The sequence below is a fragment of the Pteropus alecto genome, unplaced genomic scaffold (assembly GCF_000325575.1).
Source record: "Pteropus alecto unplaced genomic scaffold, ASM32557v1 scaffold160, whole genome shotgun sequence".
In the NCBI taxonomy this organism is placed as follows: domain Eukaryota; kingdom Metazoa; phylum Chordata; class Mammalia; order Chiroptera; family Pteropodidae; genus Pteropus; species Pteropus alecto.
In genome coordinates this window covers 4,499,234-4,511,182 of record NW_006429864.1, presented here as the reverse complement: position 1 = coordinate 4,511,182, position 11,949 = coordinate 4,499,234, and the positions used below count along the sequence as shown (strand labels likewise).

Sequence of the window (11,949 nt, the reverse complement as noted above, 5' to 3'; positions counted from 1 at the left end):
AAGCGCGGGGAGGGGGAGCGGAAGAGGGAAGGAGGCCCGGGAAAGCGGACCGGGGAGGGGTGGGGGATCCCTGCTGGCTGAGGTCCGGGGGCGGGGCGCGGAGTCCCGGCACCCCGACGTCAGGCTGACGCGGACTCGGCCTGGAAGGGTTCTTAGGGGTCACTTGGAAACGTCCATGCCCAGCCTTTTACAGAGGAGAGCGCAGACACAGAGTAAGTCTGCCCAAGGTCGCGCCGAGTGCGACCGAAGGAACACCTCCTGCCTGCCTGCCCCTCCCACCCAAGCACGGCGGCTGCGGGCTCCGGGGCCCAGCGTCCCCTAGGAGGGGGCTGGGAGGCCGGTACCTTAGGGGATAGTTGACGGGTCTCGATGGCCCGCAGGTCTTTGTCCAGCTCGGCGCTCAGCTTAGCCAGCTCTCTCTCCAGCAGGACCTTGGCGGGTGATGGGAAGACACTTGGGCAGTGGGGGGAGGGGGGAGAAGCAGTGCAGTGTAGGGGGGGCCTCTGGTCAAAGGTCACATGTGAGAAGTCCAATGGGCAGCGGGACAAAGCACACTGTGCTTGCGTAAAGGGCAGGCTCCGGGCACAGGGCCAGGACAGGCTCCTTGCCTGCGTGCCTGCCCGGAGGTGTGTCTCAGAGTGTCAGGAGGGCCGTCCCTCCTGACCCAGCTCACCCATCTGGTACTCCCATGACAATCCCTTAGGACTCAGGACCATTTTTTGTCACGTTACTTCTCTGGGAGCCTGCAGGGCTTCCCATTCCCTCTCCCTTCCTGCTCTCCCATCCTACTGCCCATCCAGCCTTCCAGCCTTCGCCTCTGTGCCTCCCCTTCCCCCCACCCCCCCAGCGCCCTCTCTCTGCCTGGCCAAGCCCTCTCAACTCTTTAGAGCCCAGGTCCTCCAAAAACTATTTCCTGACAATTCCATTCCACACTTACTCCTCCCTTCTCTGATCCTGCTTTGGTCAACACACGTTTGAGTGCCTACTGTGTGCCAGGCAGTGTCCTGGGTGCTGGGGATACAGAGGTAAGTGGTGTGGGACTGGAGAGGATCAGAGCCTGGGGCCGTGGCCTTTGACCATGGTCACTGGGACACCACCACCCAGAATTTCTCTCATTTGTGCCCCAACATTGCTGTCTCCTCTCCCCCCACCTTCCCTGCAGCACTCACCTCAATGGGCTGGGAGGGCTTCTCAACAGGGTCATCCACCAGCGGTTTCTTGGGCTAAGGGTGGGAAGGGTTAGAGGGTGTGAACTCGCTTTCCAAAATGCACTAGTCAGGGAGTGCATCCACTCCCAGAAAACCAGGCTCACCCTCACCTTCTGCCCAGTCTCTAGTTCTTGCAGAAATTGGTTCCAAGATTCTTCTGTCCAGACATTGTCCACTTTTTCTCGGCGTCTGGGCACCTGCATGGAGGTGGGTGGGCATCAGCTTGAGTAAAGGCGTACTGGGACACTGGGCAGGCTCAAAAAGCAGGATTTCCGACCGCTGCCCCACCCCTATGCCCGCCAGTTCCCTAAGGATTCTGGGCTCTCCTGTCTGCACAGGCCCCAGATGAAAGGGCCCAGCCAAAGAGCATGACGGTGGGGGTGGCGTGGGGAGGGTGCTGGGCGGGCTACCTGATTTGGGGTCTGGGGCAGGGAAGAGAATGTTCCAGGATTACAGTTGGAAGTGTTTCTAGAAAACTCTTCAGAGAGGTCCCAGCTTCTTCTAGAGAAAGGGAAGGTCATCTCTTCAGTTCCTTTTAGGGAAACTGGCATAAGCGAGAACACAGCCTGGGAGAGGGAGCTGCACCCCGCATCCGCACCTGCTCTGGGCTGCAGAGCAGTGTTAAATAGTGAAAGGTTATGGGATCAGAGTTCAAATCCCAGCTCCACCACTTAGCTGTGCTACCTTTTGCCAAGTGACTGAACTCTCGGAGCCTCCGATTCGATACCTGCAATGTGGGAACGATTCCCACCTGTACCCAGGTGTGGTGAGGCTTAGGTGAGGGGATGTATGTGAGACAGCCAGGAAAAGTCCTGACATATGCATTTGCTCCATGAGGGGCCAGTCCCTTTCCTGATGGCCTTGGTGAACAGCCCGCATTTGTGTTCAGTCTGGCCCCAAGACTGTGGTTATGTATGTTCACGCTTATTAAATGAAGCTGGTCTTTCTGCTGCCACATTGAGTGGTCTTGTACCCATGCCCAAGGGTGTGGGGACTACATCCTAGTCTGAGTAAAACCCTGGACAGAGAAAGAGACTGCAGCCCTGGCCCAGAAGCCCTGGGCAAGTTGTTTCTGCTCCCTGGACCTCAGTTCCCCGAGGGTGCTGGTTCAGCGACATCATCTGGGAGACCAGCCGCATTCCAGGTACTGCACTGTCACATTTGCCTTCGTCCCCCTCCAGAGCTCCCATCTTGGTTGGCTTGAATGTTCCAGCCTCTGCTGAATTTGAATGTTTCCATTAAGTGGAATTACTGTGCCAAGCTTATCGAATGATGAAATGTCTGACTGGAAGGTCAGGATTTGTTGGCTGTAATTTTGACTACATTCTCTATTTTTAAAATAATATTGGTAATATTGGTGATAATGAGAATGGAATACGTTGTTCTTAATTTAAAGAAGCTCTACTCGTAATTAAGCCTGTATATTAGTAATGTTTGTGTAGACTTGCTATGTGCCTTGATCCTTACAAACCGCCTTATGATCTCCACTTAACAGATACTGAGTCTTAGATTGGTTAAGTTGCCCAGTCACATGGCTAGTGGCAGCACACCAGCTTGAATCCAGAACTCTGGGTCCCAATCTTGAGCTCTCAGTCTCCATCATATTGATGCCTAGAGCCCATGCCAGTTATGGCTATGCCAGTTAACCCCTCCCTGCAAAGGAATAAGAACCTCATTGATTTCACGGACAGCAAAGTTCCTGACTCCCAAGGTGGAATTGAGCCCTCCAGGCCCTGGCAGCCCGGGCTGGGCCTATGTGTCTTGCACGGAGAAAAACAGTTACATCCTTCACCTGTCTGGAGGGGTTCCTCTTTCAGTGGCATCTGGGAGGATCCTCCACTCCCCTTGTTTTCCTCAGGCTTCAGAGTGGATGGCCACAGGTCCACCCACACCTAGCTGTGGGCGCCCTCACCCTCCACCCCATATGACCTATGGGTCTTTGGGGTGATGAGTTCCAGCTGCCCACCACACAAGCATCACGGGGCTTATGACCAGGAATGGATGCAAAGTCTACCCCTGCCCACCATTCCTTTTGGGCCCTGGAGGAGAAGGGAGTTTCTGGAGCCATGGGAGCCCTGAGAAGGGGCTGAGCAGTAAGGGGAGCCAGACCCCCACCTGCCTGCTCCAAGGCTGTGCTGGCTGTGGCCACCAGGGACACCAGTTCCACAAGGAAGCCAGCGCCTCTCTGCATCCCTCAGGCCCTTCCCCACCTTGGCTCACCCACTCAGAGAGGAGGCCTGGCCCGGCCTGGAGGCAGGTCTTTGCTGGGGCCCGGGGTTCCTTGAGTCTGCAGAGGCAGCACAGGAGGAAGACACTGAAGGCAGGAGAAGACAGGCAGGGTGGGGGAGGTGAGCGCAGGGGTCGAGGGTGCCTGGGTGACCATCGCAGGTTCTGGAACCCATGCCCACCCACACTCCCAGGTGGCTCGTGAACAGGGGTGGTGCTCCAGTAAATGTGGGCTTTGCACTGCGTGCTTTACGCTCTCTACTAAATCTTCAAAACAACTCTGGGGTAGGCGATGTCCCCATTTTACAGAGGAGGAAAGAGAGGCCCAGAGAAATCACAACCAGGGCTGGGCATTCACTGGACAGTGAAGCCGAGGCTCCTAATTACCACCTATCAGGGGATTTGGAGCTCACCAGAAATGGGCTACACAAACTTCTCAAGTTCAACTAAGCCCACCAGGGAGCCCCAGAGGGCCAGGTGTGGCTGCAGGGAGGGCAAATGCAGAGCCAGGCTGGGGCGGGCCACCCACGCCCCCTCACCTTTGGGTGCTTCCTCAAAGGTCCAGTCCAGCTGCAGTTCTGCGGGAGCAGAAAGGACCAGGTCAGGGGTGGGGCAACGAAAGGGGACAGGGTGCCCTGCGAGGCCGTCTCGGCCGCTCCCAGCCTCCCTCCTGCCTAGAGCAGGGGCCAAGGGACTGAGTCAGGGCCTGAAGAATGTCCCGAGGGAGGGAAAGAATTAGGAGGGCAGTTCTGGGGAGGACTTGAAATGCCTTTGGCAGACTTAGGGCCTGCGCGAGCCAACTTGGGCAGTGAACTTGCCCAAACCCTCCCTCCCTGGTTCCCACGCACAGCCTCTCCCTGACCTTCCTAGACCGGCCGCACCGAGTCCGGTCGGGGAAACTGCACTTCCTCTTCTCTCTCTATCCCCGCTTTTGCACCCTCTTCTAGATGCTCGTCCTGCCCACTTTGCCCAGACTGGCTCCTCACGGTGCTCACGACTTTTCGACTTTCCTACTTTCTGACTTCCCGAGTCCTTGGAGAAGGAGCTGCTGACCAGCCAGCCCACTCGATCCCCGATCCCCGGGGCAGGCAGAAGTGCCCCAACAGCTCCTCACACACTAACCAGACGCCCCTCTCTAGGTCCCACACCTCCCTCCAGCTCCCTGAATTTTCTGCTTTCCTTCACAGCAAACGGCTGGCCATAACTCTCTCGCTGTCTCCAATTCCCCTTCCTGTTAAGCAGGCTTCGGTCCCACCACTGTTGCCCCAACTGCTCTTCTCGAGGATGCGGTGACCTCCACATTCCCAAATCAAATGGTCAGTGGTATGGGCCCAGCAGCCGCGTTCGTCACACTGGATCCCTTCTTCCTATTGAAATTCCTCTTCCACTTGGCCTTAAGGGGACCACTCTGGTTTTCCTCCTACCTCCCATCTGCAGTCCCTCAGTCAGTGAGGCTGATTGCTGCTCATCTCTGGAACCTCTAAACATCCCAGTGCCCCAGGCTCAGACCTTGGGCCTCTGTCTCTCCATCTCCCTAGGTGATCATGTCTGGTCTTCTGGCTTGAAAAAAGAGCATCTATTCCAAGGATTCACAACCTTGGCTGCACATTGAAATTACTTGGGAAGCTTTACATCAAAACCTCTGAGTGAGTCCCAAGAATTTCCATCTGCAGCCCAGGCCTGGCCCCCTGAACTACAGACTTGTGTATTAACTGCCCACTCAACGTCTCCACTCAGATATACCACATGTAGATGGTAGGCCTCTTATGCCTGCACCTCCCACAGTCTTCCCTGCATTGACAAGTGGGAACGCCATCCTTTGACCTGCTCAGGTTTAAAGTCACCTATGACACCTCTCTTTCATGCCACGTTCAGTCCATCAGCAAATGCCCATGACTCTGTCTCCAAATCCCTCCAGGCCTGCTGCTACTGCCCTGGTCTGAGACACTGTCATCTCTAGCCTGATTAAAGCCAGGCCTCCTAAGTGGTCCCCTGCTTTCGCCCCTGCCCCATCTCTTCCTGACCTGGCAGCCAGAGTGAGCCACTCTTCTGCTCAGAACCTCCAGGGGGCTCCTCAGCTCTTGCAGAATAAAGCCAAAGTCCTTCTAATGGCCCCAAAGGCCCTCCGTGACCATCCCATCTCCCACCTCACACCCCCCTCTCACTCCAGTCTGACCTTTCCTCGATGCTCCAGAACATGCCAGGCCTGCTTCTGCCTCTGGATCTCTGGTGCCCCATCTGGGCCAATACTAACCCGCTAACCCCCTCACCCCCACCCCCACCCTGCAGGGCTAACTCCTCCACTCTCGGAGCTCTCTGCTCCAGTGCCACTTGGCAGGGGCCTCACCTGGCCAGCCTCCCTCACTGAGCACTCCCCAGCCCTTTGCTCTCTCATGCTGACCACCATCTGCCATATTGAATATTTATCTGTTTATTCTGTCTCCCTCTGTCTTAAGCTTCACTAGGGGAAGGACATCCTTTTCTGTTCCCTGCTTTATCTTCAGAACCTAGAATAGTGCTCAGTACACAGTTAAGTGCTCAATAGATGGTCAAGGGACTGATTGAATGAATGAGTGACCTTGCGGCCTCCCAGGAGGATACCAAGGACAGCGTCTGGTCATTGCCTTCCCCACCCCCCCACATCCCCCTAGGACAGGGAGCGGATTGGAGGCTCCTTCTTTTGGCCTGTTTTAGGAACCACTCACCACAGATCCTGGACCTCTCTGAGCCGCAGGTGCCCTTCTCCGCCCCTCCCTCCCCAGGCCCCAGGGGCCGGAGCCCACTCAGGCAGAGGGAGGGCCCTGGAACTGCGTCTCACCTGGCATTTTCCGGTGAATCTGCTGGAACATTCTCCGGTACCAGTCCCTGGGGCTGTCAACACTCTGGGATTAGAAGAGGCAAAGTCGGGCCACCCCCTCCCCCAACACCAAGCCACAGTTTTCCTTACTGAGCCCTTTCTCTGGACACCCTCGAAAGCCCCGCGGGCGGGCTGTGGTGGCGTCTTCAACGACAAGAACTTTGTGGAGCATGTTATATATGAGCAAGATATAGGGAAGGATCCCTAAATCGTGAGATTTGAGGTAGTTTACGTTTTTCCTCTTGGCTTTTCTATATATCTGATGTTTCTACACAGAACACGTGCTTCTATGTAATGAAAAATAAAAGCAATAATATAGGGGAAAATGGCATTTCCTATTGTCTGACTCAACACAGCCCTGGGAGGCAGGAAGGGTGTGTTACCAACTTCGTGTTCAGACGAGGATGTGCAGAACTAGAGGCAGGTGGCTGGCTCGAGACAGGCATGGAGTGGAAGGAGGACGGCGCCCCTCGCCCCTCGGAGCCTGGACCCAGGACCCACCCATGCCCCACAGCGCAAGGCCTCCTCACTTCAGACTCTCCCGCTCACTCATTCAGCCAGTCATTCATTCACCTCGCAACCGGTTCACTAGCGCTGTGCCTGGTCCTGGGGCTCCGAAACCAAGAGGGGCGCTGGCCAGCGTCGGCCCTCAGAGCAGTGGCCCTCCACCTCTGAGAGCCTGGGGGGCATTCTAGATCCTCCCCCTGAACCCCAAAACACTCGTGCAACTCAGACATACAAGCGTGCCTATAATTTTAGGGGACTCACAACCCCCGAGACCCACCGTGGTTGCACCCCTGTTTTAGTCTGAAATGTCTGGGTGCAGCTTTGGTTGCCCCTACTTTAATTAACAGAAGTGGAGCTCAGTGCAGGTCCCTAAGCCCCACCTATCAGTGGCCCCCAGCCCTGGACTCACGGATCGGGGGGCAATAGGCATGCCGCTTTCATCCACAGGCCCGATTCCCTCATACTTGACCCAGCGCTTGTCCTGGCGTTTGCTGTCCTTGGTCCATGTGGCTGACCAGTTCTGGGGATGCTGGGAGGTGGGGGTCTTCTGGGTCCCTGAGGGCCGGTTCCCAGGGCCTGGCCAGGTCTGATACCAAGCGGGGTCTGCGGGCATGCGCACGAGAGCATGAGCAATGGGCAGGGGCCTCACCTGGTCTTGTTTGTCCCTTAGCTCTTCAGAACATCGGTCCCTGTGGGTTCAAATGTTTCAACATCTTGTCTGAGCTGATGACGCAGGCTCTACCAACCTCCCCATCCCCAGCAGCACCACAGGCTTCTGTTTGTTTATTTTTAGTTAAAGTGAATAAATTTGGAATTTGTCTTAAGAAATCTGTGCCTACCCCACCCTGCTTTCCTGGGGGCTACCCTAAGAGCTTCCAGAATGAAGGCTGGGAATTATTACTTGCAGAGACTGCTGGGGACATCCCAGCGGGGGAGGAAGAAAAGACACTGGGCTTGGAGGGGACAGACCTGAATTCAGACCCTAGCTTTGCCACCTACTGGCTGTGTGACCTTGGGCACAGCAATCAGCCCCCCCAGTGCCTCAGTCTCCACTTCTGTAGAACGAGGGTCATCCTGGCAAGGATTCAGTGTGTAACCATACTCAGCATGGTGCCTGACACACAGTGGAAAGGCTCTCAGTAAGGGGCAGAGACTCATTCCCAGCCGTGGCTACGGTGTCCTCAATGTCCCCAGAACCTTCAGTCCCTAGGTCACCAGAGTAGCAGCACAAGGGCTTCAGGATGTGAATGTCAGCTCAGCCTCTGTGAGTGAACCTCTCTGCAACTCATTTCCTCACTGGAAAGACGTCGATACTTTGCAAGGAAGTCGAGGGATTAAATGAATGAGAATAGGATTATAGAGCATCTTTATAGCATCCAGCATGTTCTAAGTGCTCAGGTCTTATTTGTTAAATAAATAAACTACTTGACACAGTGCCTGCCTAAAGGGAACGGCTCAATAAAGGATGCCAGCCTCTTGAGGAGAGGGGTCCCCAGGGTGGGCCCCCATGCAGGATGTTCCAGGCACTCCTGGACCCTGTGGCCCAGGCTGGGGTGACTCACAGGAGCCCAGGAGCTGACGAGCTGCCAGGGCTGCCTGTCCACCTTGTGCTGGGCCGGTGAGTACAGACTACAGCAGTACTCAGGGCCTGTCGTGGGGTTTGGCCCCCACACCCTGGTACAGCCAACAGAGAGTTTACATTCCTCTGCTCTTCCATCCCCAAACCGAGCTATTCCCTGAGCTATTCCCTGTCCTGCTGGAGGTCCCCGCGGCCGCCACCGCCTTGTCCCCTGCACACTTCCTTCCCCTGGCACCGGTGGGGCGGGGAGGGGAAGGGATGTGTCAGCCTGTCCTCTCCACAGCTTTCACTCTCACAGGCCAGCATGCTCACACAGACAGGCAGTTAGCTGCGTTCTGAGGCCCCCACCCCTCTCCCGTCCAACATGGGATGCTACCAGATGGCAGGGCCCAGGAAGTCTGATCCCCCACCCCCGCCTAGGGCCCCCGGAGCAGGTTTTCTGGAGCAGACCCACCTGGGTGCCGGGAAGCATCTCTCCTTGGTGGGAGGTACCCATTGCACACGGTCCTGGGCGCGGGGTCATGGAACTGGAAATTAAGGGTGTTGGAGCCACCATTCCGGATCACAGGCACCTGTGAGGAGGGGCCAGGAGCAGCAGCTCAGGCCCAGAAGGTTCTGCAGAAGGGTGGAGGGGTGGCTGCCAGGACACTGCCATACCCTATGGTGAGGGCTCCAGGGCCAGCCTGACCTTTTTGCAGGAAAGCAGCAAGCACCTTAGAGCTCCCTTCTGACCCCGCCTTCCCTCCTTACAGTCTTTTAATCCTGCTCCCCACCTGTCTTATGAGATCCCCACTGACTATGAGCCCTTGCTGTCTCACTCACCCGTGACCCCTGGGAAGATGACCCTACGTGGGCCCGGAGGTGGCCAGGGATGAAGTCGTCCAGGCTGAGCCCAGCTGGGAGGCTGCAGGGTGGGGCCTGCATGCTTGGGTCAAGGTCGGCAGACTCCGGGTGTGCCAGCGGCTCCTCTGGCTGTCCTCTGTGGGGAAGGGAGGAGGAAGGGAAAGCCTTGCAGGGCCTGGACTGCCTGTGCCCTCTGGCATCGGTGGGAGAGGAGGGGACAGCTGTGGGAGGGGTCGGGGCCAGCTGGGTGGGAGCTTCAGGACCCAGGAAACAGGCCACTGGGGCACCCGCCTGCAGGCTGCCAATGCCTGCTCCCAGAGGTACAATGGGCTGCTTGTTAGGCCCCAGGCAGGAGCTCCGGGTGGGAGTGGGGGAGGGGAGGCCAAGTCAGGAGGAGGGGAGGCTGGCCAGGAGCGGACCTGCTGGACAAAGCCTAGGGCAGGCTTGATGGCCAGCCCCTCTGGGGCTCTCACTGCACAGTCAGCCCGCTCCCCCAGAGGAAAGGCAGAGGGAACTGGGGCAGCTGGCAGGGGAGCCTGGGCGCGCAGGACTTAGTTTCAGTTCCCTCTGCATCCCCCAGTCCCTGTGTGAGCATTTGCTCCCCAGCAGGCACAAGGGGTTCCTCAGGCAGAGAGGGAGGAGCAGGGAGGCCCTGGGCAACAGCAAGGTCACCCACCCACTGCTGAGCAGGGCCAAGGTTCTGGGGAATGGAGTGTGGGGGCATTTCTAGGCAGCAGGAACCACTCCTGAGCTCAGAGGAGTATCAGCTGTCTTGTTCGGCCTCTTTGGCTCAAACTGATGCTTCAGAGGGCTCGAGGTGCCAGTGAGGGGTGGGGGCAGGGAGCACAGCAGTGGTTAAGAGCAAAGTTAGACTTGTACATGGAGGGGTAGTGCTGTCTCTCTCTCTCTCTCTCTCTCTCTCTTCTCTCTCTCACACACACACACACACACACACACACACACACACACACACACACACACTTTCTGCTATACCTCCAGGTTGTTTTTTCAACAGAGGGTCTTCCTGGGAGCAGCAAGCCTGACTGGCCAGCCGGCTGACTGGCTCTTTTGCCTCCATGCAAAGGTTAGGTCAAGGGAAGAGGCTCCAGGCAGCCAGGAGATGGAGACGGTGGGGTTGTCCAACAGGGCTTTGCTACCCAGAGAGTGGTGGTGAGGAGCGAGTCCCTCATCTGTGCTGTTGGACGGGGCCGGAAGTCACGCCAACCTTCACCACCATCTGGGGCTAGACCAATTCTGGTGTTTTTTGTGTATGCCTGTGTGGTCTGGGGGCTCCCAGGAGAGCAACAAGAGCCTTGTGAAGTGCCGTGTGTGTGTGTGTGTGTGTGTGTGTGTGTGTGTGTGTGGTGGCATATAAGCACAGTACTGTAAATGTGACTTGTGGAGTTAGCACAGGGTGTCGGGGGGCATGTGAGCAGCATGGAGGTTATGGGTACAGAGGGGTGTGCAGTGGGGAGTCATACAAGCAGCAGAAGAGTTACAGAGACCAGAGTGGATGCAGGTACAACAGTGGCTGTGATTACTCCTGTACCCAGTTTCTGGTCAGGCCATGGCAGGCTGGAGGGTACAGACGCTGCTGGGGCAGTTTCCTGTCTCTGGTTTGAGTGGGGACGTCTTCTGACCCATGAAAGACCTACTCGGGACGTATCTTTTCTACACCCATCTCTGGCTGTGTTGGGAGTGGAGGGCTGAGGCTGGAGGAAGGGCAGCTCACCAGCTGGATCCAATTAGGGCTCCTACCCAAAGCACAACATGGAGACACACCCCAGTCCCTGCTGCTCTCCTTCCCTTGCGGGGGAAATTGAGGCATAGGAGAGTGGGAGATCAGAGGCCGGAGGCCAGGGGCAGGCTGGTTCCCAGCAGCCACCCCTCCCTGACCAGCTGACTGCTTGAGGCCAAGTTGCCAGGTCAGCATCAGCAGTCCCTACCCGTCAGCTGACCCAGCCTCCTTCCCTGCCTCTGGCCCACCCTGCTGTGCTCAGTGAGACCAGCCCTCTCTGGCAGGATGGGGAGGGCTGGAGGTCCCCCCACACCACCAGATTTTTCAGGGGGGGTCTAATCCTTGGGGACCCAGTCTGGCCCTCCCCAACATTGCTCCCTGTGGCACACCCCCAGGAACATGCAAAGGTTGGGTGGGGAAGGATGGGCTGGGTTTTTCTCCTGGAAGCCCTGCCAGAGGACATTAAGGAGACTTCTCCTAGGTAGAATGACGCGTGGGAGAAATTGGTCCTGCATTTGGCAGAGGACATAGGTGCCAGGAAATCTCGAGGGTCCAGAGTTCACTGGGATAGCCCGTCACCCTGGCAGGCAGCTCCAAAGCGCTGGAAGAGGCCAAGTGGCTTTGCTTAGCCGGGGACGCCTTCCCACCTGGAAGTAATGCCCAGGCCTTGGGGGCTTGGCCCTAGGCGCCTTCACACGTATTTTCCAGCTATGAGTCCACGTGGACAGGACAGGTTTTCCCGAATTTCGCTTTTATTGGATTGAGGAGAGGACTTTTCACCTCTTTCCCACCCCTCACCCCGCCCCGAGTTTGGGGCGAGGACCCTAGAAGCAGCGCTCTGTGCCTTCCCATCGGGCTGGAAGCCGGCGCCTCCCCGCTTGCGCCCCCGCCTCCTCTCCTCCCCCTCTCCTCCGCACCTACCTTCCACAGCGCGCAGGTGGCAGGCACTGAGGACGCCCAGGAGGGCAGGAGCATCTCGGCGCTCCTGCCT

At 57.3% G+C, this 11,949-nt stretch overlaps 1 protein-coding gene across 1 annotated transcript in view; it reads right to left on the bottom strand.

Annotated features, from left to right (window-relative positions):
- The window catches only part of SORBS3 (sorbin and SH3 domain containing 3), a 19,518-nt gene extending 10,202 nt beyond the window's left edge, over positions 1-9,316 (bottom strand). Inside the window, exons 1-10 of the mRNA XM_025044263.1 lie at positions 9,200-9,316; positions 8,832-8,949; positions 7,208-7,401; positions 6,253-6,316; positions 3,974-4,012; positions 3,429-3,495; positions 1,619-1,709; positions 1,319-1,405; positions 1,170-1,223; positions 280-431 (exon numbers count right to left, since the gene is read on the bottom strand). Of these exons, the coding sequence (XP_024900031.1) occupies positions 280-431; positions 1,170-1,223; positions 1,319-1,405; positions 1,619-1,709; positions 3,429-3,495; positions 3,974-4,012; positions 6,253-6,316; positions 7,208-7,401; positions 8,832-8,949; positions 9,200-9,301 (968 nt within the window). The 5' untranslated portion in view covers positions 9,302-9,316. The remainder of the gene's footprint in view (positions 1-279; positions 432-1,169; positions 1,224-1,318; positions 1,406-1,618; positions 1,710-3,428; positions 3,496-3,973; positions 4,013-6,252; positions 6,317-7,207; positions 7,402-8,831; positions 8,950-9,199) is intronic.
- Positions 9,317-11,949: the final 2,633 nt, after the last annotated feature.